This window comes from Mastigoproctus giganteus, chromosome 1, assembly GCF_048544385.1.
Source record: "Mastigoproctus giganteus isolate SK-2022 chromosome 1, ASM4854438v1, whole genome shotgun sequence".
NCBI classification, from domain to species: Eukaryota; Metazoa; Arthropoda; class Arachnida; order Uropygi; family Thelyphonidae; genus Mastigoproctus; species Mastigoproctus giganteus.
The window spans coordinates 129,011,996-129,038,338 of record NC_143575.1 but is presented as its reverse complement, the minus strand read 5'-3'; the positions used below and the strand labels follow the sequence as shown (position 1 = coordinate 129,038,338).

The 26,343-nt window shown below is 38.0% G+C and overlaps 1 protein-coding gene across 3 annotated transcripts in view; it reads right to left on the bottom strand.

Annotated features, from left to right (window-relative positions):
- Positions 1–2,737: 2,737 nt before the first annotated feature.
- LOC150091134 (golgin-45) overlaps positions 2,738–26,343 on the bottom strand; it is a 136,163-nt gene continuing 112,557 nt past the window's right edge. For all 3 annotated transcript variants that reach the window (XM_090382181.1, XM_090382183.1, XM_090382182.1), the window contains exon 6: positions 2,738–2,959. In XM_090382181.1, coding sequence (XP_090238307.1) covers positions 2,780–2,959 — 180 coding nt within the window. In that variant the 3' untranslated portion in view covers positions 2,738–2,779. The remainder of the gene's footprint in view (positions 2,960–26,343) is intronic.

Here is a 26,343-nt window from a genome sequence, read left to right as displayed (position 1 = left end):
AAAACCCGTTAGGTCAATATTTGTGTTAAACTGTTGGCCCTGACAGTTTCATTTTATTTGCTCTGTATCTTCCAAGAAATAATGGCGAGGGACTTTTTTTTCTTTTCTTTTTCTCTTTATTACAAATTCATTTTATACGTATAATAATCTATTAACATTTTATGTACAATTAGGATAAAATTAAATAACTCTGGAGAGAACATTTCCACTTCGGGAAAATAAGATAGTTTCTTGGCACTTGATTAGTCTCTTCTTAAGATCACACAGTGATGGTGAGGAGGTGACCCATACTATTCAATTCTTTTAGATGAATGAAAACTTTGGATCTGTGATGGCAGAATTTTCCGTCGGCTACACCTGAGATTTTGTGCTGATGTGTGAACAGGAGGCACGTCTTTCCTGCTTCAAGCAGAAGTTTTAATTGATGGCCATTGCAGCAGAAAATAAGAAGTTGCACGTGGTAGTCCAATAATGTGGGCATGTTTGCAGGCAAATTTTGATGCAGCCAATGCATACTTGATCATTTTGGTTCACAGGACAAGACAGGTGTTTCAGGGTATCTGAAGGGGCACAGAAGAGGCACATAGTCTAAAATGTGTAGCACAACTGGGTGGGAGGGCTGTTGTGCTAGTCTCCATCCGATTTGGAACATTTTGTCCTGTACAGGTTTCACTGAAAATTAGATGGTGGCTTGTGATGTGTGGAGGAGGGAGAGCTTTGCATACTTTTTTTTTTTTTGGAGCATGTAGATGACAGAGGTACCATGGCTTCTGGTTATGTGAAATCAAAGGTTGGTGCCAGGGCATGGTCCCAGTAACAATTTCAATTCCTTTTCCTGATTTAAAAAGTAGTGTTGCTGCCTTGCATTTAGGTTTTAACGGGCAAGTCTTCTGGGCCTTTCCATTCAAGGCAGCTGTGGTTCTTAGTTTTGCCCAGTTCCATGTAGGAAAAAGAAGATGTCATCAATTGCAGGATCTGTTATTTTTTTATTACAGAGTGGTTCTGAAAGTTCAGCAGGAAGTGAAGATTCAGCTCCTTCCACGAGTGTAGTGCATCTTTATAGGGGAGTAATGGTGCTGAATCCATATCCATTCTTAGAATTGTTAATAGAGCCCTGCACACACAGCTTCAACTTCTTGAATATTCACTACTAATTCCTGCAACTACTCCAGTGGGACAAAAATAACTTAGTTGATCTCAATCCTGTCTTATGACAGGATTGAGGAGGGCATGATCATGATTGACATGATATAAATCATGCAAAAAGGATTCTTCTGATCTCTCTCTTGGCATAATTGCATTACAAATATTGCTTCCTGAATTTTCATTAAAAATAAAAAAATGTGGGAGTTCACTGGTCCAAAAAGTCAGAGACACCACATGAAAATATTGTTCTTCTGTGGGCTGGTCTTCTGGTGATTATGATGTAGGTACAATGAAGAGTTGGCAGTTCTTTCATAGAGTGGTTTGTATTTTACTTCTACTCTGGCAAATCTAATTTTGCAAGCCTTTCCTCTGGGTGGCGAGGTCTGTACTGCTTCTCTAAAAATAGGGAGAGACAAGAGGAATGGAAGGAATACAAAGGAGGGCATGCTTTTGGAAATGGGTTTTTCTAGAGGGAGGGATGGTAATTCTTTCCCTCAATTCTGTTGCTATTTTAATTAGCTGTGAAGTCTTTCCTTTTTTGGTGTGTTCAACTATGAGAATTTCTTGTTTTAAATTGAAGGCATGCATAATTCATGATTGAGTGGAAGAGCACAATGCTGAATTGAATGTTGCAAGGTGCATTAATCCTGGAATTCACTGTACCCCTTATTTCCATAGATGGGGTGGGAAAAGAGAGTGGGTGTGTCTTCCCCCAAATTAAAAGTTGTTTTGGGGTCCCAAAAATGTGTTAGAGTAGGTTTGAAAGCTCACTATGCAAATGCATACAAAAAGGAATGTCTAAAATCCATCATATTTTTAGATACTGCATTTAAATAATCAATGACATAACTCAGCAGATAACAAGTTTAATCACTGGTATTACCTTAATTTCCAGTCAATTAGCCATTCTCTTGATAATGATTTCTGATTTGTGTATAGATATTAATACTAATAGTATTGCTAACATAAAATCATAGCAGTCATCACTGCTTTTATTTTCAGTTATTATTACAAAACAGGCATTTTTCAACAGTCCAGTTTTAAGGGTGTCATTAGAAAGCATGTTATTATTACTGATATGAAAAAAAAGAGCTGCTTGCAACTCTTTTTTCATATCAGTGAGAATAACAATGCTGCAGTTTTTTAAATGAATATCTCAATAATAATCATATAATTCTAATGAAATTAAGAAACTGTAAAACTGAAAGTTAATATTTTGATTTTCACCAAGTTAACAAGAATATGTTGATTATTATGAAATAGTCATAAAATTTATGATTTAATATTGTATTGTAAAGCAAGATGATGCCAAAAAACATGCCATGTACAACAGTTACAGTATTTAGAAAATCAGAAACTATATTAATGCACGTTAAACAATTCAGCATAGAAACACAAATGCCTCTCATTATCCTTAATTTATCCCTTTGCCACGACAGCAGGTAATATAAATTGTATTTGTGTGTGTACATACATTTTATATTACAAGATATATATAAAACTGTATACAAAAAATATATTAAGAAAAATATTTCATTATTACATACACTTTTTGCTAAGGAGTATTTTAACAGGCACAAACTACACTTTTTTTTTTTTAGATAAAAAAATATTTTTTTTTTCTAGTTTGAAATTAGATATCCTTTATTTCTCCTGAGCAATGAATACAGCAGTTCAAGGTTGGATCCTGGTAACAGGTATGAGGCAATAATCTGCAGGTTCTGCTTCCCAAAGTTGTAGATACTCTTGAATCTCTGATACCTTCCCTTTCCAACACACCTGTTCTCAGTGAGTGCTCTTTATTTGAAAGGACCTAAAAAAAATACTTAAATTGAGTTGCATGCACCTGAGCTGCATAGCTATATCTAATGAATGAAGAAAAACTTTGGAAACTCACTACACAAATAGCATGTATCCCACTCCCATATAGTGATCTACATTAATTTTTGATTCAAGGTCAATGACTGTAACTCTCTCACTGCTTTTCTTGATACAGTCTGACTCGAGTAGTATCAAAGTGTAAAATTGTTTACTTAGACTTATACACAAAAGAACCTTCCAGGTAGTCTGCATCATTAGGATAAAAGTTTTGTGTGCATTAGCACATTTCCAGAATATTATTTTAATATTACCATTAATATTATTTTACATTTATGTATATTTGGTCCTTGAGGTTGTCACAGACATTCTCTCAGATATGCCAGACAAGCTGTACTTGCTACCTGGGAGTCTAAAACGTTGATGGAACTGATATTCGGGTGACACTCAAGTAAAGTGGACCCAATTTCAGCGAAGTCCGGACGGTCTGTGACAGCCAAATCCTCTGCTGCACCTTCACAATGGTGGGACTGTTAGTAATCCTGGGTATAACCCCCATGCACAAGTACATGGTGGGTGACCACCCAGGTGTGCACCAACGTAAGCAGGGGTCGAGGTGTGGTGCCCACACCACATGGAGGAATGCCGCCCCTCTATGTTACCAGGCAGTACTAGGTGGAAGATGACTCTCATCAACCGGTGAAATACCACCACTTTGCTTATTGGAGGCTTGAAGTGGTGGAACCCATGTTTAGTCTCTAGAGCTAAGTTCCGGTCAACCCTTCCCTATCTCTTCCATCATGCAGTATGATTGATGACTTTTGAGGTTATGATGAACGTTGTGGCAAGATCCAATATTCCTTACATTTCGAGGGTACAGCTCTAAAACGGTTTTCGCAGGCCGGCCGCTAGTTAGTACACCGGACCGGACCTATTGGTAACTCTCTAGGAGGCTTCCAGATCAGCTAGTGTATAATCTTGCTACCTCTACTCTGCCAGATAGTGACTGGAGGGAGTCCGAGTAGTGTGTATGCGGGGAGCATTGTCGAGGCCACGTTATGTCAAGGATCTGGGTATATTCTTACCACATGTACGCCATATCCAAAAATTTCATTACTTCATACAGCATGTCCCACCCACTTTTTCTTACTATTGAATACACCATGAATTGTCAAAATAATAGAGCAAGCTTATCTGCGAAAAGATCTAAACCTCCCAAGGACTTTCTAATTCATTTCACAAATATACGTGGTCTCAATTCTAATCTCAACGATGTCCATTTCCACTTGCAGTCTGCCAAACCTCATGTACTTTTTCTGACAGAATCTCAGTTATCGGTTGATTCAACTACTGCTCATCTCAGATGCCCAAATTATTCGCTGTATGATTCCTTTCTTCTCAAAGGTGGTACTTGTGCATATGTCCATTCTGATATTCCCTGTCAGAGACTTGGCAATTTGGAATCTCCTCTCTTTGATCTTCTCTGGCTTAAAATCTCTCTACCTCATTGTGTCAAATTCATCTGTTGTCTCTACCGTTCGACTAATCACTTGGAGCTCTTTGACTTCCTCTCGTTGCAACTTGACTTTCTCCAGTCCAACTCTGCTAACAGTGAGGTAATTTTCCTTGGTGATTTTAATGTTCACAACCCCAGCTGGCTTCCATTTTCTAGTCACACCGACCCAGCAGGTCGAGATGCTGAAGCTTTTGCAATTACTAATGACCTAGCACAGATTGTTCATTTACCTACAAGAATACCGGACAATCCTAATCATACAGCCAATACGCTTGATCTTTTTCTCACAAACAACCCTTCTAAGTACACGGTTGAAGTGAGAGCTCCTTTAGGCACTTCAGATCACAACTTGGTGATTGTCTCTTCTCCAATGGAACCTTTATCTCATGGCTATTCCCAACCTCGTGTTGTTTGGCATTACAAGAATGCAAAATGGGATGACCTGCGAGACTTCTTTTCTTCTTTTCCTTGGTCGGATTACTGTTTCAAAAGTTCTGATGTCAACGTTTGCTCAGATCGTGTCAGTGAAATTATTCTTGCAGGAATGGAATCCTTTATCCCACACTCCACTTTAAAATCTCGTCCTTTATCTAAACCTTGGTTTTCCAATAAATGTGCTAAGGCTGTCCAAGAGAAGAATGTTGCATATCGTAATTGGCTTGTTTCTAATTCTTCAGTTTCATTTTCTGCCTACACCAAAGCTCGCAACAATTGTAAAGCAGTTATTAATCAGTCCAAACTACAGTTTTAACAGGTTAAGAGTAGAAAACTTGCTTCTTGCCCTAATGGTAGCCGAGCATTCTGGTCTCTTGCCAAAGCTATTGGCCGCAACTTTTGCCCATCTCTGCTCCCACCTCTGTCCAAACCAGATGGTTCTGTTGTCACTTCAGCCAAGGATAAAGCTGACCTGCTAGCATCCCATTTTTCTTCCAGCTCATGTATTAATGATCTTGGTAAAACACCTCCCACCATTCCCAACACACTCCATTCAATGCCTCCTGTGGTCTTCCGTCAAAAGGATATCAGAAGGATTTTGATGCATCTCGATGCTAAGAAAGCTCCAGGTCCTGATGGTATTTCTCCACTTGTTCTCAAAACCTGTGCTCCTGAACTTACTCCTATTCTTTGCCGCCTGTTTTCACTTTCTTACTCCAAAGGTGTTTTTCCTTCTGCTTGGAAATTTGCTCATATCCAGCCAGTTCCTAAAAAGGGTGACAAATCCCTCCCATCCAATTATCGTCCCATTGCAATTACTTCTACTCTTTCTAAAGTAATGGAGAAATCAATTAACCGCCAACTCTTAAACTACCTAGAAACCTTCCGTCTGATCAACGATCACCAGTATGGATTCCGTCAGTGTCGATCCACTGGTGATATTCTGGCTTATGTTACCCATTTATGGACTAATTCAATGGAAAGGTTCGGTGAAACACAAGTAGTTGCTCTTGACATCTCAAAGGCTTTTGATCGTGTTTGGCATAAAGGTCTTCTAAACAAGCTTCCATCTTATGGTTTGCCAACTTTTTAGTAATTGGTTATCCAGTTTTCTCTCTGATCGCTCACTGAGGGTGATGGTTGATGGCTCTCTGTCTTCTAACTTCTCCACTAATGCCGGTGTCCCCCCAAGGTTCAGTTCTTTCCCCCACTCTTTTCCTCTTATATATCAATGACCTTCTTCCATTGACTGGAAATCCTATCCATAGTTTTGCCGATGATAGCACATTGCATTGAACTTTCCATTTTGAGAAACCTTGTCCTGCTCAATCAGCTTCAACTTCTCGAAAATCTGCTACCAATTCCTTAAATGCCGATCTTCAGGTAATTCTCCAGTGGGGCAAAGACAACTTAGTTGATTTCAACCCTTCTAAAACTCAGTCTTGTCTTATATCTCGCAAAAAGGATTCTTTTGCTCCTATGCTTATATTTAGTGACACTCCAATTTCTAGGCAAAAGGATATATCTCTTTTGGGGATTACCCTGACTTCTAATCTCTCTTGGCACAAGCACATTACAAATATTGCTTCCTCTGCATCTAAAAAACTTGGTTTTCTCTTTCGCTCTCAGCGTTACTTTTCTTCTAAACAGCTGCTCACTCTGTATAAATGGAAAATCCGCCCTGCCATGGAATATTGTTCCCACATCTGGGGTGGTGCCCCCAAAACCTCTCTCAAGCTTCTTGATTCCATTCAGAAGAGGGCAGTTAGGTTAATTAATGATTCATCTTTAACAGAGTCTCTCCACTCGCTGTCTCATAGACGCACTGTTTCTGCTGCATGCCCCTTCTACAGATACTTCCATGGGCACTGTTCTTCTGAATTAGCTTCTATAATTCCCTCTCTCTCTTTCAAAACAGTCCGAACACGTGCCGCCACCAGCCAACATCCATTTACTGTCCAACTTCAAACCCACAGAACCAACTTTTCATCTTCCTCATTTATTCATTCAACTGCCATTTTCTGGAACAACCTTCCTTCATACGTATTTCCTGAAAATTACAATCTACAGAAGTTCAAGTCCAATGTCAACAAATATCTTCTTTCGTCTTCTCAATCTCCAACCCAAGCACGGTACTAAGTGCTATAGGTTCTAATACCTCTCGTGTTTGGGGTTCACATAAAAAAAAAAAAAAAAATACAGAGCAAGTCAAAATTATGTATAAACACTTGAGTGTAAACAATCTTTCATACGCTTGTTGAATTATGACCATTCAATTAGTAATGGGCTATGCTGCATAGCTTCCAATGCTAGAGCACTGTAATAATTTGTATCTGATCCTGCAAGATGATGAAGCAGCGGTTATGTGACTTAGTAAAGATATCACAGAGTTTTGAAAAGGCATGATTGTGGGAGCATGTGTACTGGGCCTGTAAAGGATTACAAAAAGTGGATATTTAGTAAGCAAAGGGTGCAGTGCATTGTACAGGCTTGAAGACAAGTCATTATGTGACAGGGCACATCACAGTACAATATGGGAAATGCAGGAATAATATCCCAAATGATGAGCTGCATGCTCAGACATCTGCAGTGCCCGAGCAGATGACCCAAGAGACATCCACTACTCACTGCTGTGGTGTCAACAAGATGTTGGTTGGACACTGGAGGACTGGAAATGGGTGTTCTGGTTAGGTGAATCCAAATACCTAGTACAATATGCTGATGGATGCTGACTTGTGTAGTTTAAGCAACAACAGTACACGGACACACTGCATAGTGCCAGTGGTTTCTTAATATGGGGCATGTTGTGCTGGCAGGAACTAGAACCCTTGGTGCATACAGACCAATGTTTCACTAGTAGCTCTTAGGAGACCGTGTGAAGGCTAGGATGTTGCATTTGTTCCTGAACAGAAATTGGATCTTTCAAGATGATAATGTGCCAGCAGTGAAGATATCATGCATTTTGATTGGCCTCCAAATTCATTCAAACACTGTGGAAAGCCTTGCAGCAGGCAGCATGGCTGCAGATGCCTACATACTTATAATGGTGTCAGTGCCAAGGCAGATAGCTGCTGTTATCCCTGAAAACAGTGGCCCAACATGGTATTAGGTAGGTAGGTAGTCACTCAGTGTACATTCTAGATGCAAGCATTAGTAGAGGCATATGATGCAAGAAAGCAAGTTTTATAGCATCAACCAAAAAAAAGGCTTTCCATTTCACCCATCTATTCACTCCAAAAGTTTGTCTAGTTCAGCCTTAAATTTATTTAAACTACCAACTTCCACAATGACAGATGGAAGTTTGTTTCAGCAATCAACAACCCACTGGCTGAAGGCAAATTTCCGCACATCTATTTGACAACTGTCTTACCTCAATTTCAGTTTATGTCCCCCCTCAAGTTTGTAATCTGAACAAGAGGAAGAATCCCATCAGCATTAAGCCTGCTCAATCCATTTGAAGCAGGACTGAGCAGGCATTAAGCCTGCTCAATCCATTTATACACCTCAATCAGATCAACTCGCAGGCACCTAGTCTCCAGATGCTGCAAATTACAGAACTTAAGCCTATCTTGGTAACAACAACCCTTTGCCCTTCTCTGTACTCGTTCTAGTAGCTCAACATCTTCCCTAAAATGAGGCCTATAGACCTATATGCAGTGCTCAAGGTGTGGCTTGACCATTGCTTTATACAAGGGGATAATAACCTCCTTGTCCCTTCTTGCAAAATTCCTATACATCACTGACAAGGTTCCATGAATTCTTGGGGCCTGTCTGCACTGCTCAGAAAACTTCATAGCTGACTGACTGCGTGATTACCCACAGGTCTTTTTCATTCACCACTATGAGTGTGCACAGTTGGTATGTCACTCTGGGGTTACTGCTACTCATATGCAGTACTTTGCATTTGTCAACGTAAAACTTCAGTTTCCACCTCTCAGCCCATCTGTTCAACTTTTCTAAATCCTGTTGTAGTAGCATACCATCCTTACTGTCATTAACAACCCTACCAACCTTTGTATTGTCTGCAGACATACATTAACTTCATATACCTTCATCAGTATCATGGATAAATACAGAAAACAACAATGGGCCCAACATGGACCTCTGGGGAACTCCACTAATAACATTAGTCCATGAAGAGCAGTGTCCAGCAATTATCACTCTCTGGCTTCTCCCACCCTTAATGCATGGCCATGGGCCTCATTTTCAGTGTAAATATTTTTAATAATAATAAATATTTAATATAAAAGCATTCTTAAACCTTTTTATTGTACAATAAATAAGTTAAGTTTCTATTAAAATTGTTTTTAATAATAAAAACAACTTTAATAGAAAATAAAGTAATAATACTTTATTTTCAAGTCAAAAAACATTTTATTATTCACAATATAAATATCTATGTAGTTTTGTATTTATATATATATATTAAAGAGGCTTCAAATTTAAATATGGCCGGGGGCCCACTTCATCTGTAATCCAGCCCTGCCTTTATGCCACACTGCTCCAACTTGTACAGTAGTCTTCCATGTGCAACAGTATCAAAAGCTTTCCTAAAATCCAAGTATATGATATCAAAATTATTTTTTTCATCCAGTTGCTTTGTGACCACATCGTAGTATCCAATCAAATTGGTCAGACAAGACTTCCTCTTAACCAACCCATGCTGTGTCTGAACTATATCTAGAGTTTAAAGTAAACTAAAAAGACTAATATACATTTAGATTATAATAAGAATCTATTAGAAAAAAAATTACTGCATACTTATATTCTTTTGCCTATACTTTTTGTTTCTGTTTTCATGTCATGCACCTGTTATTCAACTCTGTGCAGTTAAGGAAAACCTCAGTCATACTGAAAATATGATTCCTGGGGTGGGGGGTTAATAGCAAACAGTGCCTCCTTCTATGATGGTACTAAAGAAATAACCTTTCTATTTTCTTCTTCAATGTTTTCTTAGTTAATGCTGCCATAACACATTGGCAGTTGGTAGTTTTGATAATTGGCATTGTTCAAATCTAAACAGCAAAATTTAAAAAGGACACCCCTTCCTGCAACTAATGCCAGTCAGTATAACAGGAAAACATTCTTCTTTTACGGCATTCATTTTTTTCAATATGTAAGAACATGCTGGAGGAAGTTATGGACAATTCCCAAAGTTTCTTTTTAGAGAACTCAAAAAAAGAAATCCAAAACCATACAAATTATACAAACTCTTTTCATCTGATGAAAAAAAAAACAAATGCTGAAATTATTGGGATTTATAAGGTGGCTAACAATGTATATTTATACAAAAATACAGTATATCAAGGATTTTAACTTCTCAGATATTGACTGGAACTTGTTGTTGATATGGGGGTTTGATGGCACATAAGCTACTTTGGCTATAATGTGCCTACTGGAACTTGTGGTTGGTCACTTGCACACTAGCAAGGCTTTTGTGAATTTATCGGATGATCGTTTTCTACAGAAACATGTTCAAGAGGCAACTAGAGGGAGCAGAGGTCAGACTTAGCCAAGTGCAGTAGCACACGCTCTTTGAATGAACTGAGGTTCAAGCCTGTGAATGTTAAATATGATTAACATTTGTACTGATCGATTGAGTTATTGTAAATGCCACTGACTTGGTGGTCATGCCAGAGTATAAACAAAAACAATTAATACTCTTGATCTGATTATCAGAAGTGATTCTTCATGCATTAAGAATCTACAGATAAAGGAACCACTAGGTGGCAGTGACCACAATGTGCTGATGTGGGATTTACTTAAAAATGTAACTACCATCAACGGTAAAGGGAAGGGTTTTTGCTTTCTTAAAGGAGACTACAGTGATGATGTTACCAATGGTGATTTTTTGGAGGGTACTAGGCTTTTCATACCAACTACGAAATACTGTTCAAGGTTTAGGCCTAAATGGATGTCAGATGAACTAATGAGGCTCGTGGTAGAGAAGAAAAATGTGTGGGATGCATATAAATTATCAGGCGACACAGAAGCCTACAGCAGATATAAGCTGGTCGGTAATCAAGTCATAAAGGAGGTTAGGCAAGCAAAGGCTGATTACGAGAAATCCTTGGCAAAGGATGCAAAGAAAAACGTAAATAATTATAGGTACAGCATTGAAATGCTAAAGATAAAAAACTTGAAATGAGAATACTTTTGGAATATGAAAATTTAATGTATTTTGGCAGCTGCGTAACATTTGTCATATCATTAGCATAACTAAAACTGTAGTTATACAGGTATTTGTTATTAGCTGTACTTTTACGAATTTCTTTGACAAGTACATTAGGCATGACCATGGGCACCAATAGGATATTTTGAAAGGGCTAACAGAAAAAAATTTCCACTGGAAAAAATATTCTGTCATCTTATTATTATTATAAGAAGAAAATGGCATTTCTTGTTAGATTCTGCAGTGGGAGAGGAAAGAATTCTTCTATTTACAACAAAATTTACACTGCTTCTATTCAACACAGATAATGGATGGTACATTTAAAAATGTGCCCACAATTTTTTTTATCAATACATGCACCTGTCGGTAATGAAAACTATCGTATTCTTATATGTTGATGATGAATAAGAGCGAAGAAAATTATAAACGTTTGTTTCAAGATATGATTGACTTTGCCAAAGAACATGAAATTGAATTGAGACCACAGGCCATATTAATTGACCTGGAATTAGCTGCAATAAATGCCTCCAAAGGTGAGTGTCTAATAATGTCTGTTTTTCACACCTGGGACAACATGTTCAGAGAAAAATTCAAGCAAGTGGACTGACATCTCAATACATCACCGATGAAGAATTTAGTTTGCTGCTTTGATATGTTCCTTGATATTTATTCCCTCTAGTGAGATACCACAAGCATTTAATGTTCTGAATTACCGAGGAAAGATAGTTATATATACAGGGTGATTCACTACCAGTGCGACAAACTTGCAGGAGGCGTAGGGGGCACAAAGACGAATCGGAATCACAGAGCATCTTCTATGGCAAGCCTGAACACTCAAAACAGTGTTCAGGCTTGCTATAGAAGATGGGAGTGTATAGCTGGACGAGCATATATAGGATCATTGAGGAATTTCAGAAAGAACAGCAACAGGTCAATAACCAGGCTGAATGCATACTTCGTGGTGAACCCGTCCAAAATGCAAGAAGGTGACGGTCAAGAGAGAAACAAGAATAATGAGGGTTGTGAACGATTATATTAATTATTCATTAATATGGCCGCTAAAAACATTATCATATACTGCAATGTTTTTAGCGGCCATTTTAATTACATGAAAAACATTTTTTATCACAAACAGTTTCTGAGCTATGGACTCTTAACTTTGTTTTTTTTAAATACAATCAGTATGTTGGGACTTTGGGTGGTATTGCATTGAGCTCAATAGATAGTATTAGCTACTGATAGGCCAAAGCACTGCTTGGAGTTTAATAGATGGCATTCCTGGTAAGCTGTTTTGTTTGGTTCTACCTTGGGTGCAAGTTGTGTCTTGTTAGTGAATCTACATAGTGCTTATTATAAACCCTAAACACGTCTGAGAAATGAAATGTAAAAGCAGTTGTTTGTTTATTTGGTTTTTTAGGAGCATTAGCAACTAAGGCCATATTGCTCCGGAGATATGCAGTGGTCATTCCCTGACCTTTCCGCATCCTCCAGTCACAGGCTCGAACCCTGGTCTAGTCAAGAAGCGTGTGCTACGCACTGCTGCCCACCTGGCTAGGGAGGCATGTTATAACTATGGAGACTAAAGTATAAATTATTAAACAACATGAAAAAGGTAATAAGCTCATAGATATTGAATGCACTTAGGAAATTAATGAATTGGCTATTAGAACTATTATAAAAGATAAAGTTTGAATTATGCAGCATGTGAGAAGTTCATTATCAATGCAATCCATGATCATTTTATGGAGTTCAGCAAATTCTTTGCTGAACTACATAACATCAAAGTGACTGGCAAATCCCTAGTGCAGATACAACTACAGAGTTCCCCAAGACTTTGGCAGACATCATCAAAAACTAAGACTGCCTGCCAACAGATTTTTTAACGTGAACTAGGCTGGATTATTTTGGGAAAAAAATGCCAGATAGTTCTTACATAGCAAAATATGATAAAACTATGCAAGGATTTAAGGCATCAAAGGACCGCTGAAACTTCTACTTGGTGGAAATGCCGCTGGGGACTTCAAAATAAAAGTGAAAACCCAAGGGCCTTCAAAACTATTTCAAAGACCTGTAGTATGGAATGGAAATGTAATCCAAGGGCATGGATGAGTCAAGAAATTTTTCAAACCTGGTTTTTCCTGTGCATGAGTTTGAAAAATATTGCAGGGAAAACAACCTGCCATTTAAGATATTGCTGTTAGTTGATAATGCACCAGGTCACTCAACAACTGTGTGTGACTATTGTGAAAACATAAAAGGTAATATTCTTGCCTCCAAATACAACCCATGGATTAAGGGGCTGCTGAAGGACAGAATGGCAAAATCACTGAAGCAGTTCTGGAAAGAGTATGACGCTTACAAAGCTGTTAAAAACATCAATGCTGCCTGGAGTGAAACTACATCTACCATGAATTACACTGGAAGAAGCTCATCCTCCTCAGTTTGTTCAAGATGCTATGAGATCTGAAGAGCATAAAGATGTAATTAAAAACCTCATGGAAATCTGATTTTACTGAACTGTTGCAAAGTCATACAAAAGAAATGAACAACGAAGCTTTAATGGAGCTTGAAGACCACAGAAACGAGGAAGAGTAAGAAGAGCTGAACCACCAAAACAATTTGAGACTAAGCAGATGGCAGAATGCTTTAATATGATTGGCTGGCTTAGAGGCTCAAGGATCCAAGCAACCAACTGTTTGCAAAATCGTTTAAAGCAAGTACACAATGCTATTGTAAGCTATAAACTGATTTATGATGAGAAATGAGCTACAGTACAAACATCACCAGAGACAATTACATGTACTTCTATAAATCAGAGAAAAACGGTCTGACACAGTCAACTGCGGAGTTTGAGCACATAAATAGTATGTATATGTTTTTACATATGTACTCTATATGCATACTGAATATAAATTTTCATTTTCTTAATGTTTTATTTTCATAAGCAATATCTGTTTAGCTTTAACTATCTTTTGAAATGAATTATATAATATTGGTGTAAATACACCTTAGTTTAACTACATAAGTAGTGTAAAGGCATCGTTTGGTTTTATCTCATATTGTGGCTACTTCAGAATGAGATACCAGATATTGCACTACTTTGAATAAACAATGCTTCTCTAATAGAGGAAACTACTGTTATTTATTCTTGGTGGGCACCGTAAGAATAAATAACAGTTGTCTCCTCTATTAGAGAAGCGTTGTTAATTCAAAGTAGTGCAATACCTGGTATCTCGTTGTGAAGGTAGCCACAATATGAGATAAAATCAAACGATGCCTTTACACCAATATTATATAGTTAAATTCAACCTATAACATATTTTGCCTTGTGCATTTGTTGTTGTTGTATGTTTTACGGTGCAACAGCAGCTATAGGCCATTATGCACCCTTGTGCATTTAGTCTTCAAAATATTATTATTATTTGAAATGAATATATATGTTAAAAATATATTGTATTTAAGCACTGCACTCAACTTATGCAGTTTTTCAATTACACAGAAACCTTTGGAATGAATTAACCATGTAAGTTGAGGACTTGCTGTATATATATTATAAAGATAGATATAGCTATACATAGTAAGTGTTAGTTCTCTATAGTTTTAGTATAAAGATTCAATTATATACATAATTAATTTAAATTTTTTGTTTTTAGTTCTCCATATTTCATTTTCTATACACACACGAGGTGGTCCATAAGTAAGGAAACTATTTTGAATAACTGCTGATGTAAATATGTATAAATTCTTTTGCTTATATACATATAATGTATTAATAATAGGAGGTTATAGTGAATTTTGATTTGCTTTGATTTTGGGTTTACTGGCACAACAGCAACCTAGACTATAATGCAGCAACTATGGGTTGTAGTCATGGGCATCCACAGAGAGAGGCAAATGGGGCACTTGCTCCCCCTGGGATCAAGTAAAAAATTCCACAAATTATAAACATAAAAGTGATTGAGATATGTAACCTTACACAGTCAACCATGGGACACTTTTTCTGCCTTAAAATTTAATTAGGGGTTGGCCGGTTTCGGCCCTCGGCGGGGTAACCACAGAACACGTGTTTCATCTATTGCAGCAATAAAACACGTGTTCCTGTTTTTGGTTTATTTTTTTCTGAAAAATACATTTTTAAAAGTAAGTGTATGTAATTTAATATTATTTTACTTGTTAGTTTTATAATTTTTTTTTCAATTTTAAACTGAAATAATTTAATTTAGGGTTTTGGAATTAATTAATTAGTTGATTTTTAATATATGAGATTGTGCTAAAAACTGTATTAATTCTGTATACTTTTTTCCCCAAGAATTAAAGATCATTAAAATCTATGTAAAATGAAAATAATGTATTTATAGTTTTATTCTAAAAAAACATTTTCTTGTTTGTGTTTCCCCTCTTTCAGAATGGATATAAGGAATTATTTTTCTTCCCAAGAAAAAAATGCAAAAAGACGTAAAATAGAAATTGAGTAGGAAAAATGTATGCCTTCGGATACACAAGTTGATCCGATTCCTGGAACATCGATTCAAAATGACTCTGTCGAGTCAATTTCATCAAATAATTTATTAGAATATGATATTGCTTCTTCTGCTATAATACCAACTTGAAAATCTGAAATCCTTTCTAATACTTATGTTCCCAACAAGGACATAAGATTTCAAACAAGGATTCTTCTGGAAAGAGACAGTTTAGATTTGCTTGGTTAGAGGAATACTCAGCATGGTTGTGTTATTCAAAACTACAAAAAGGTGCGTTTTGTTTGTACCAAAAGTACATCAGGGCACATTTATAAAAACTCCATTTATAAATGGAGTTTTTATAAATGGGTAAAGATTTTAACCAAGCCACCAGAAATCACATGTCATCTCAATGGCACAAAAGAAGCTGCCATTGATGCACAGATTTTTATAACAATCCACAAACAGATATAATTTGTCAAATTGATAAATCAATACAAAAAACTATAGAGTCCAATAGAATTAAATTAGGTTCTATTTTGTGCCACACATGATTTACCATTACGGGGAAAAAGGAGTGATTCTGGAAATTTACATGATTTATTTCAATTTTGGATCTAAGTGGGAGACTTAATTTTAAAAGATCATTTGATGAAAGCTCCTGCAAATGCCCAGTACACTTCTGTAAGAACTGAACATCAACTAATAGAACTTTGTGAAATGGAAATACGAGAAAGCACTATATCTGCTGCAAATAAATCTATTGGATTTTCAATCTTAGTGGACGAAACCGCAGATATTGCTGGGATAGAGCAGCTTTCACTTGGCATTAGGTTTGTTGATGAAAATAAAAGGAAGAATTTTTAGGATTTACAAAACTCTATGATATGAATGCAAAAAGTATTAGTTCTGCTATTTTAAATGTACTGAATATGGTTTGGACACGAACAAATTAATTGGACACGGATACGATGGCTGTGCAAGTATGGCAGGAAAGGAAGCTGGTGTTCAAGCCCAGATAAAAAAATATATATCCAAAAGCTACTTACGTACATTGTGCTTTTCACAGATTAAACCTAGTTGTGAATGACCTAAACATTGTACCAGAAGTTTGCCAGACAATAGGAGTTATAAAATCTATAGTAAAATTTTTTAGAGAAAGTCCAAAACGAAGAGCCATCGTGCCAACAATTCCTTTACTTTCAGAAACTAGATGGACTTCGAAATATCAAAGTATATCAGTTTTTTCAAAGAATTTTCAACTCAGTTTCAATAAATTAGAAGAAATTTCTATGAATTGGACAGGATCAACACATCAAGAAGCGATCGCTTAGTAACATTATGTAGTACTTCAATGTTTATTATTTGTTTAAATATAATATCAAAATATTCTGCTATTCTCAAACCAATAACCCAAACATTACAAGCCATTCACCAACATATTGAGGAATATGTTGCATTTCTTAAAATAGTTGCATTTCATAGGGAAAAATCTGAAGAAAAATTTGAAGAGATTTATAAACTTTTGCTAGATATGGCTGAAAAATTAACAATGAAAATAGAAATACCTAGACGATGTTCCATACAGAAATATAGATGCAATTATCCTGGAATCACACCTGAAGACTATTATCGGCAATCAATATTTATCCCATACTTAGATTCTTTAATTTCATCCTTAAAATCAAGGTTTTCCTTGGCTAACGAAATAGCATTTTCAGTATTTCAGTTTCATCCCAAGAATATTCTAAAAAATAGATAAAATAAAAGTTCCAAAACAACGTAAAAAGAGTATGCGAAAAATACAATTTACAATATTTAGAAATAGAGGCAACAACGTGGTATGAAAAATGGACAATTTTTCCTTCGACTGATATTCCCCAAACTTTACCAGAAGTTTTGGAACATTGCGACTATTTCCCTTCTATTAATTTGGCAATAACTATTGGTATGACATTACCATTGAAAGAAGTTTCAGCCCCTTGAAACGTGTGAAAACATGGTTAAGGTCCACTATCTCAGAAACTCGCTTATCAGGTTTATGTATGATTAGTGTGCACAGGAAGAAACTAGAAGAGGAAGCGGTAAAGAAGAAATTTATTGAAAATGTCATCAATAGGTATGCAAGCGATAGACGGATAATTCAATTCTTATACGATACGTGATTATTGAAATTATTATTATCTATATATATTAATTCTTGTTTCCTTTATATAGTCAATTTATATACATTATGTATGTGTTTTTCTATTGATGCAATTATTTGCCTCCAAGCTTTGGATGCCCCTGGTTGTAATGAATGTTTACAGCATGAAATTAAAATTACTGTAAAACAGAGCGAAAACAGATTTTGACACAAAAAGCTTTCTGCTGTTTTGTCAACCTTCCTCAGTTAAACTGACAGTTAAGAATGGAGCACGAGGGCGTGTACTGCCAATCTGTATGTGAAGTGCGTGATTAACTGTTGGATGTTGAAGCCTGTGGCTGTAATGCATGCGGGCATTCCAGCATTTGTCAATAGTCAGGATTGCTGTTTTGATGATAGGGAGGACTTGACATCCACTGTTCCTGTTGATTGAAGGTATTGGAGCATTTGATGTTCAACAATTCCAACCAGGCGCGTCGGCGATAGCTGAGTGCTCCACATCCGCCAAGCAGATTGCTCTTTTGTGTTCGGAAAGGTGTTTTTCGAGCCGTCTCCCAGTTTTCCTGATGGAGCCACTAGTGCAGTCATGGCAAGAGATGCGGTAGACCAATCCGCTTTGTAGTAAGGTGGGGACAGGTGTTTTTACCTTAGAGATGAGGGATCGTAATTTTCTGCCTGGGAGTTGTACACATTTTATCCCATCTGATTTTAAGACTCTACAAACCTGTTGTGATAGGTTTGGGTAGTATGGGATAAAGGCGCTCGCGGCTGAGTCATTACCTTGGATGTTTCTGTTGGTTGTTACGTGGCCATGTGTCTGTAGGTCACACCTGTCAAGGGTATTGATGGGATAGCCACACCTCATGAGATCCGCCTTGACCTTAATAATTTCAGTGCGCATCTTATTTACAGAGCTAGAGTGTGTCCAGGCACAAGTTAGCAAGGTTCGTGCAGTGACAAGAAGATGGCTACGCGCGTGTGCTGACTGGAAGTTGGTAAATTGGCCAGCACACATTGTTTTAGGATGGACAGTTGTCTTCAAGCACGTGCCCTCGTGCCGGACAAGGGTGTCAAAGTATGGTATGGTGTTGTCCGACTAGCTCGATGGTGAATTTTATGATAGGCGACAGGGAACTGAGGTGGTCTAAGATTCGGTCACCTGAATTTCTGGGGATAACCACAAATACATCATCCACGTAGCGACACCAAAAGGTAATGGGATCTGGTACATTTGTAAATGCACGACTCTCTAATTCCTCCATCGCAATGTTGCCATGACCGAACTAACTGAGGAACCTATGGCTGTGCTGTGTACTTGTTGGTAAATGGAGTCGTTGAACATGATTGCAATCATGTCCACGTGGATGATGTGTTCGTGGTTATCCCCAGAAATTCTGGTGACTGAATCTTAGACCACCTCAATTCTCTGTCGCCTTTCATAAAATTCACCATCGAGCTAGAGTCGGACAACACCATACCATACCATACTTAGACACCCTTGTCCGGCGCGAGGCCACGCGCTTGAAGACAACTGTCCATCGTAAACAAATGTGTGCTGGGCAATTTACCAACTTCCAGTCAGCACACGCGCGTAGCCATCTTCTCGCCACTTCATGAACCTTGCTAACTCGTGCCTGGACACACACTCTAGATCTGTAAATGAGAGGCGCACCGAAATTGTTAAAGTCAAGGCGGATCTCACGAGGTGTGGCTATCCCATCAATACCCTTGACAGGTGTGACCTACAGACACATGGCCACGTAACGACCAACAGAACATCCATGGTAATCACTCAGCTGCGAGCGCCTTTATCCCATACTACCTAAACCTATCACAACAGGTTTGTAGAGTCTTAAAATCACATGGGATAAAAATGCATACAACTCCCAGGCAGAAAATTACGATCCCTCATCTCTAAGGTAAAAACACCTGTCCCCACCTTACTACAAAGCAGATTGGTCTACCACATCTCTTGCCATGACTGCACTAGATGCTACATCAGGGAAACTGGGAGACGGCTCGAAAAACGCCTTTCCGAACACAAGAGCAATCCGCTTAGTGAATGTGGAGCACTCAGCTATTGCCGAACACAATTTGGGCAATCCACCATGACATTGACCCACATCGCGATGTCATGATTAAGTCCTGCCACTATCGCCGATGCGCCTGGTTGGAATCGTTGAACATAAAATGCTCCAATACCTCAGTCAACAGGAACAGTGGATGTCAAGTCCACCCTGTCATCAAAACAGCAATCCTGACTATTGACAAACGCTGGCAACGTCCACACGCATTACACCCACAGGCATCAACATCCCACAGTTAATCACGCACTTCACGTACAGATTGGCAGTACACGCCCTCGTGCTCCATTCTTAACTGTCAGTTTAACTGAGGAAGGTTGACAAAACAACAGAAAGCTTTTTGTTTGTATGTATCTAATCTAATATATGTATATTTCCCATTATTAAACGTGTCAAAATCTATTTTTGTATCCGTTTTTGCTCTGTGTTACAGTAATTTTAGTTTCATAATGAATCTAGAACGCACAGGTCTCTTTAATCATAATGTTTACAGCAATATATTAGGATGGTTTATGGACTAGGCACACTACTAGAAATAGTAGAAATACTCAACGACCATAATGGAATGTAGATAAGTAGATTGGGAAAGAAATGGAGAAAAGCTGACAAAACCAGAGGTAGTAACAATGGAAGCAACCATTAGGTACTTAAAAAATAAAAGTAATATATTACCAGTAGTACTTAATGCTATAGATCTGATGATTTTAACTTCTTCATTAAGGGTCAGCAGCCAAAAACAAAGGAAATATAACAAGTAAGGCCTCTGTTTCTCATATGAAATATATGTAGCACGTGGTTAAAATAAAGCGCCTCAGGAGCAGCAGTGCGTACCACACGCTTCTTGATTAGACTGGGGTTCGAGCCCGTGAACCACTAAATACAGAAAGGTTAGGGAATGACCACCGCATATCCCCTTAGTTGCTAATGCTCCTAAAACAAAACAAAAAAAAGGTTAAAATAATGAAACCAAGATAAAAAAGTGCATGTGGAAGCCAAATAAAATGTGATGGTAAGAAAGAAGTTGACATAAAAAAAATATTGCAATCTAAGTAAGAGGAATTAAACAAAGATAACTTACTGTGGTTCCAAGCAGGTGTTGGGGAGATTATTTATTATTATTATTTGTTTATTTTAGGAGCATTAGCAACTAAGGCCATATTGCTCCGGGATATGCGGTGGTCATTCCCTGACCTTTCCGCATCCTCCGTATTTGGTGGTGACGGGCTCGAATCCCGGTCTAATCAAGAAGCGTGTGCTACGCATGTATTGGGGAGATGGAGAGAGGGGAGTAAGCGTCAAGTTGAGCTGTATCGGTGTACAAAAGAATTAGCAAATTAGGGCCCAGGTATTTATAACATGTTATAGCAACCAAGTGTGGGTGGGGAGAGGCTGTAAGTAGGTCAGAGTTAAAGTTAACGTTACAAAGTGTGATGAGAAAATCGGCAATTAAACCAATGAAGCACAACAACCCAGGATAGAGGAGAAACATTAAACTGACAAAGTAGCATAAAAAGATAGCATCTCGATTTTGTATTGTCAATCTAATGACCTGGTCAACCTGGTGACTAATCCTACCTCACCTGGGGATTCTTTTCTTTGTAATCGACGTAAGGAGTGCACTGATCTTAAATTACGATTTGGTGCACTGATGGAACAGTTTGAGTCCCTGAAAAAACGGGTGCTTGCCCTCGAGAATAATGCATCTGGGAGCTCGTCAGGGACTCAAGACTCCAGCAATCTACCAAGTGATGCACACCCGATTCGAGCCTCAAAACAGAAAAACCAACTGCAAACTACTCTGGTTAAAAAGGACATTGTCAGGGAAACAGGGAATATTTTTTGTAATAAGGATAGGTGGAGTAGAACCAGGGTGTGTCTGCCGGGAGCAACTATTGATGATGTCACCAACAGATTGTCAGATTTTAAAGGGGGTAAAGAGAATATTATTATTCATGTGGGGGACTAATGATATTAAACGTACACGATCTGACGATTTGTTGGAAAAATACAGGACCATGCTGAAGAAATGTCACGAACTAGGCCATAATGTCCGTGTCTGCAATTCTACCCAGACACGATAGGAGGGATTATATGTTAAAAGCCTTGTGGATTAACTCAAGACTTGAAGGAAAATTTCTATCAGCATGGCCCACACTTGTAGGTAGAAGGAATTTGTTTTGTAGAGATGGGATACACTTAAACAAAGGTGGTGCAAAAGTTTTTGCCAGTATTATTGAGGATACCTTAAAGGTTCAGGGAAACTTCTAGTTAGGGGAGATGTGGGTAATACTGACACGCGTTTATCTGATAATATTGGTCAAAGTAACTCTTGCACATACTTTAAGAGTTCTTATCTGTTACCCCAACTGGGCATATTATCTAGATGTTCTGGGGGCAGAAACGTTTCACGTGAGCGGGTAGCTAATATCAGGGAAGAGAGCCTCAAAAACTTCAAGGGTTGTGTTAGGGTTGTTAAATGTACAAGAACAGTAAATCTTAATTGTTTATACAGTAACGTTAGAAGTGTCGTCAATAAAATGAGCGAATTTGAACTTTTTTTTTTTGATTTGGTAGTTGTTGGCGCATCGGCTTCTGTGGCCATATTGCACCTCCCAAGGTTTTTGCAGTACTTTGATCCAAGCCCGAGGCGGGAATCGAACCCGCGACCTTTGAGTTGCCGGGCAGGTACTTTACCCACTCGGCTAGCCCGGTCGGCGAATTTGAACTGCTGGTTAAAACAAGTAACGCGGCCATAATAGGGCTTACGGAGACGTGGTGCCACCCGGAAATTGGGGATGATGAGTTTCAGTACGGCTTGTATAATGTATTTAGGAAGGATAGGGTAGATAGAAGGGGTGGTGGGGTAATGCTTCTTATCAGAAGCAGCCTGAGTGTGACGATAGCTTTCCGGGATTTAGACATTTCACATGCTAGTATAGAGTCTGTATGGTGTGAGATAGTTGGAAACAAAGGTATAATGCGGGTAGGAGTAATCTACAGACCAGGTGATTGTGAAGATTATGACAAAAGCCTCTACAGGCAAATGGAATGGGCAAGTAAGCGTCAATGCCTTATTATGGGTGATTTCGATTTGCCTCTAACTGATTGGAGTAAATAGGAAGGAAACTCGACATGGGGAACAAAATTTTTAAATCAACTAGATGACTGTTATTTGTATCAACATGTCAGGGAAAGTACTAGAGAAAAGAATATCCTAGACCTCATCATCACTCAGATGACACAACAGGACTGACAGTAGAGGAACCAGTAGCAGGAAGTGATCACGGAGTTCTATGGTGGATGATGACGAGAGAAGTAGCAGAAGTAAAAGGCAAAGGAATGGGTTTTAATTTCAGAAAAGGAAATTATGATGCCTTAAGGTACTACATGGCCTCTATTAACTGGGTAGATATCGTGCAGAAAATGAATACATTTGAACTGTGGTACGCTTTTAAAACATTAATCACAGATGCCTTGAATGCGTATATACCATTAAAAAAATACTCCACGAGGAGGGTTCCAAGTTGGATGAATAGTGAAGTTGCCACATTACTTGAGCAGAAAAAGGTGGCATGGAAAGGTTACAGAGCAATAAAAAGTACTGAAGCCTATAACAGCTACAAGGTGATGTGTAATAGATAATTTCGACATTGTTTATTTAGATTTAGATTTCAGCACAGCTTTTGACTCAGTCCCACATGAGCGGTTGCTTTATAAGCTGGAACAGGGTGGAATCATTAGCATTAGCAGAGGCATTTGATGCAAGAAAGCAAGCTTATGCAGCATCAGCCAAAAAAAAAAAAAAAAAAAAAAACCCACTTCCACTTCACCCCTCTGTTCGTTCAAAATACCTGTCCAGCTGAGCCTTAAACTTATTTAGGCTATCAACCTCCACCACAAGGGATGGGAGTCTGTTCCACCAACCAACCACCCGCTGGCTAAAGGCAAATTTCCGCACGTCTATCCTACATCTGTCTTTCCTCAATTTGAATTTATGCCCTCTCACTGGGAAAATTCTTAGATGGATAGAAGGATGGCTTCAGGGCAGGAGGCAGAGGGTTGTGATAAATGGCTATTCCTCAGATTGGGTTGATGTAAGAAGTGGGGTTCCCCAAGGATCAGTATTAGGACCACTGTTGTTTTTAATTTTCATAAACGACACTGATGAAGGGATAGAAGGCGTGATGTCTAAATTTGCAGATGATGTTAAAATTGGTAGAGTAGTTAATGATCACTGTCAAGCTGAGCTTCTTCAGAGAGACCTAGATAGACTTCAGGAATGGTCAGAAAAATGGCAGCTATGCTTTAATCCAACAAAGTGTAAGGTATTACACCTGGGAAACAGTAATCCCAAAATAACTTATTCACTTGGTGGAGTTCAACTAAACCCAGTACTAGAGGAAAAGGACTTGGGTGTTACGATACGGTCAGACATGAAATTCTCTGAGCATTGTAAACAGGTTGCAAGGAAAGCCCATGGTGTCCTATCGAACTTTTGCAAGTAGAGATAGGGACGTGATAATCCCATTATATAAGGCTTATGTTAGACCACACTTGGAATACTGTGTTCAAGTATGGAGACCGCACCTAAAGAAAGACATCAAGCTTCTTGAAAGGGTGCAAAGACGGGTAACTCGCCTGGTGAGATCGGCAAAAGGGCATCCTTATGAAGAAAGACTTCGAATATGTGGGTTGCACAGTTTGGAAACTAGACACCTTAGAGGAGATTTGATTGTGGTGTTTAAGGCTCAGAGGCATCAGTAAAATGAATGAGGACGAAATTTTTAAGATTATAAATGATGCTAGAACTAGGGGACATAAATTCAAGTTACGGGGGGAAATCTTTAGATTGGACTGCAGGAAATTTTATTTTAACCAGCGAGTTAAATTACTGGAATAAGTTGCCTTCGTGGGTGGTAGAGGCCGACAGTTTGGGGAAATTCAAAGGTCATCTGGATAGTATTTTCGGGTAAGGGAAGCGCACAGGATGATAGGTTTAATTTCCTTTTTTATTATTATTAATTATTATTATTATTTTTTTTTTTGTTTTTATCATTGTTTTATTCGGATTTTTTTTTTTTTTTTTTTGGCTGGTGCAGCATAAGCCATAGGCTTTCTTGCACCATGCGGCCATTACTAATACTAATGGCGCACAAGAAATAAAAAGTTGAGGGGGGAATAACAGTAAAAAGTAATTGGAAAAAGGGGAATATAGGCATTCTGGTCATATACAGCAGGGGTCAGCAGTTGTTTGTAAAGCAATGTGACTAGAAATACTTGTATTTTCCTGTAAACTTAGAGTTGTTACTATTATTACAGCTACTGTAGTTATTAGTATCAGATCTGTGGCGGTTGACTGCTAGTTGCAATTTACTGCTAGTTTGGCCCACATATTTCATGTTGCAGGTAAGGCATGTAATGAGGTAAACTACCATATTGTGGATGCATGTAGGGACATTTAAGACAAAGTTTGTTGGTACTTTATTAAATTTTAAGTAGGAATGGAAATGATTGGAAGGAGGCTGTAACCGCAACATTATTCAAAAGACAAAAGATATTGAGCAGTCAGTAAAGTAGAAAAAACAGAGTTAGATTGGTACAGAAAGCAATTCAAGGTAGCATTAGCAACATCTACACAAAACTTGTGAAATACAATGTATTAATAATAAGAAGTTGTAGTGAATGTTTACAGGAAAATAAAGAATGATGATATTTAGTGATGTATTAGGATGGTTTACTGCTAGATGGGGCACTGCTAGAAATAGCAGAAATACCCAACAACCATAATGGAATGTAGATAAGTAGATTGGAGAAAACCTGACAAAATTGGAAGTAGTAACAATGGAAGAAATCATTAGGTACCTGAAAAATAAAAGTAATATATTACCAGTAGTACTTAATGCTATAGATATCATGATTTTAACTTCTTCATCAAGGGTCAGCAACCAAAAACAAATGAAAAAAAGCCTCTGATTCTGATATGAAATATATGTAACATGTGGTCAAAATTGAGATGCTATCTTTCTGCTATCAATCACTTTTTTCGTCTCTAACAAAGTTTAGTGTCTTTTTACGCTACTTTGTCAGTTTAATATTTCTCCTCTATCCTGGGTTGCTATGCTTCGCTTCATTGGTCTAACTGCCGATCTTTCCATCACACTTTATAATGTCCTACTTTACCTCTGACCTACTTTCAGTCTCTCCCCCACCCACACTTGTGATCGCTATAACATGTTATAAATACTCTGAAGCCTAATTTGCTAATTCTTTCGTACACCAATAAAGCTCAACTTGACAGTTACACCCTCCATCCATCTCCCAGACATCTGCTTAGAACTGCAGTAAGTTGTCTTTCATTGTCTCGTTCCTTCATTCTAAATTCTTCTTGATTAGGTTGCAATATTTTCTTTTCTTTTGTTTATTCTTTTTTATTTTTCGGTCTCTGTTGGGTCCGGCTATGAAATATGTCAACTTCTTACTTAGCGCCAGATTTTATTTGGCTTCCACATGCACGTTTTCATCTTGGTTTCATTATTTTAATCATATGCTACATGTTATTATTATTA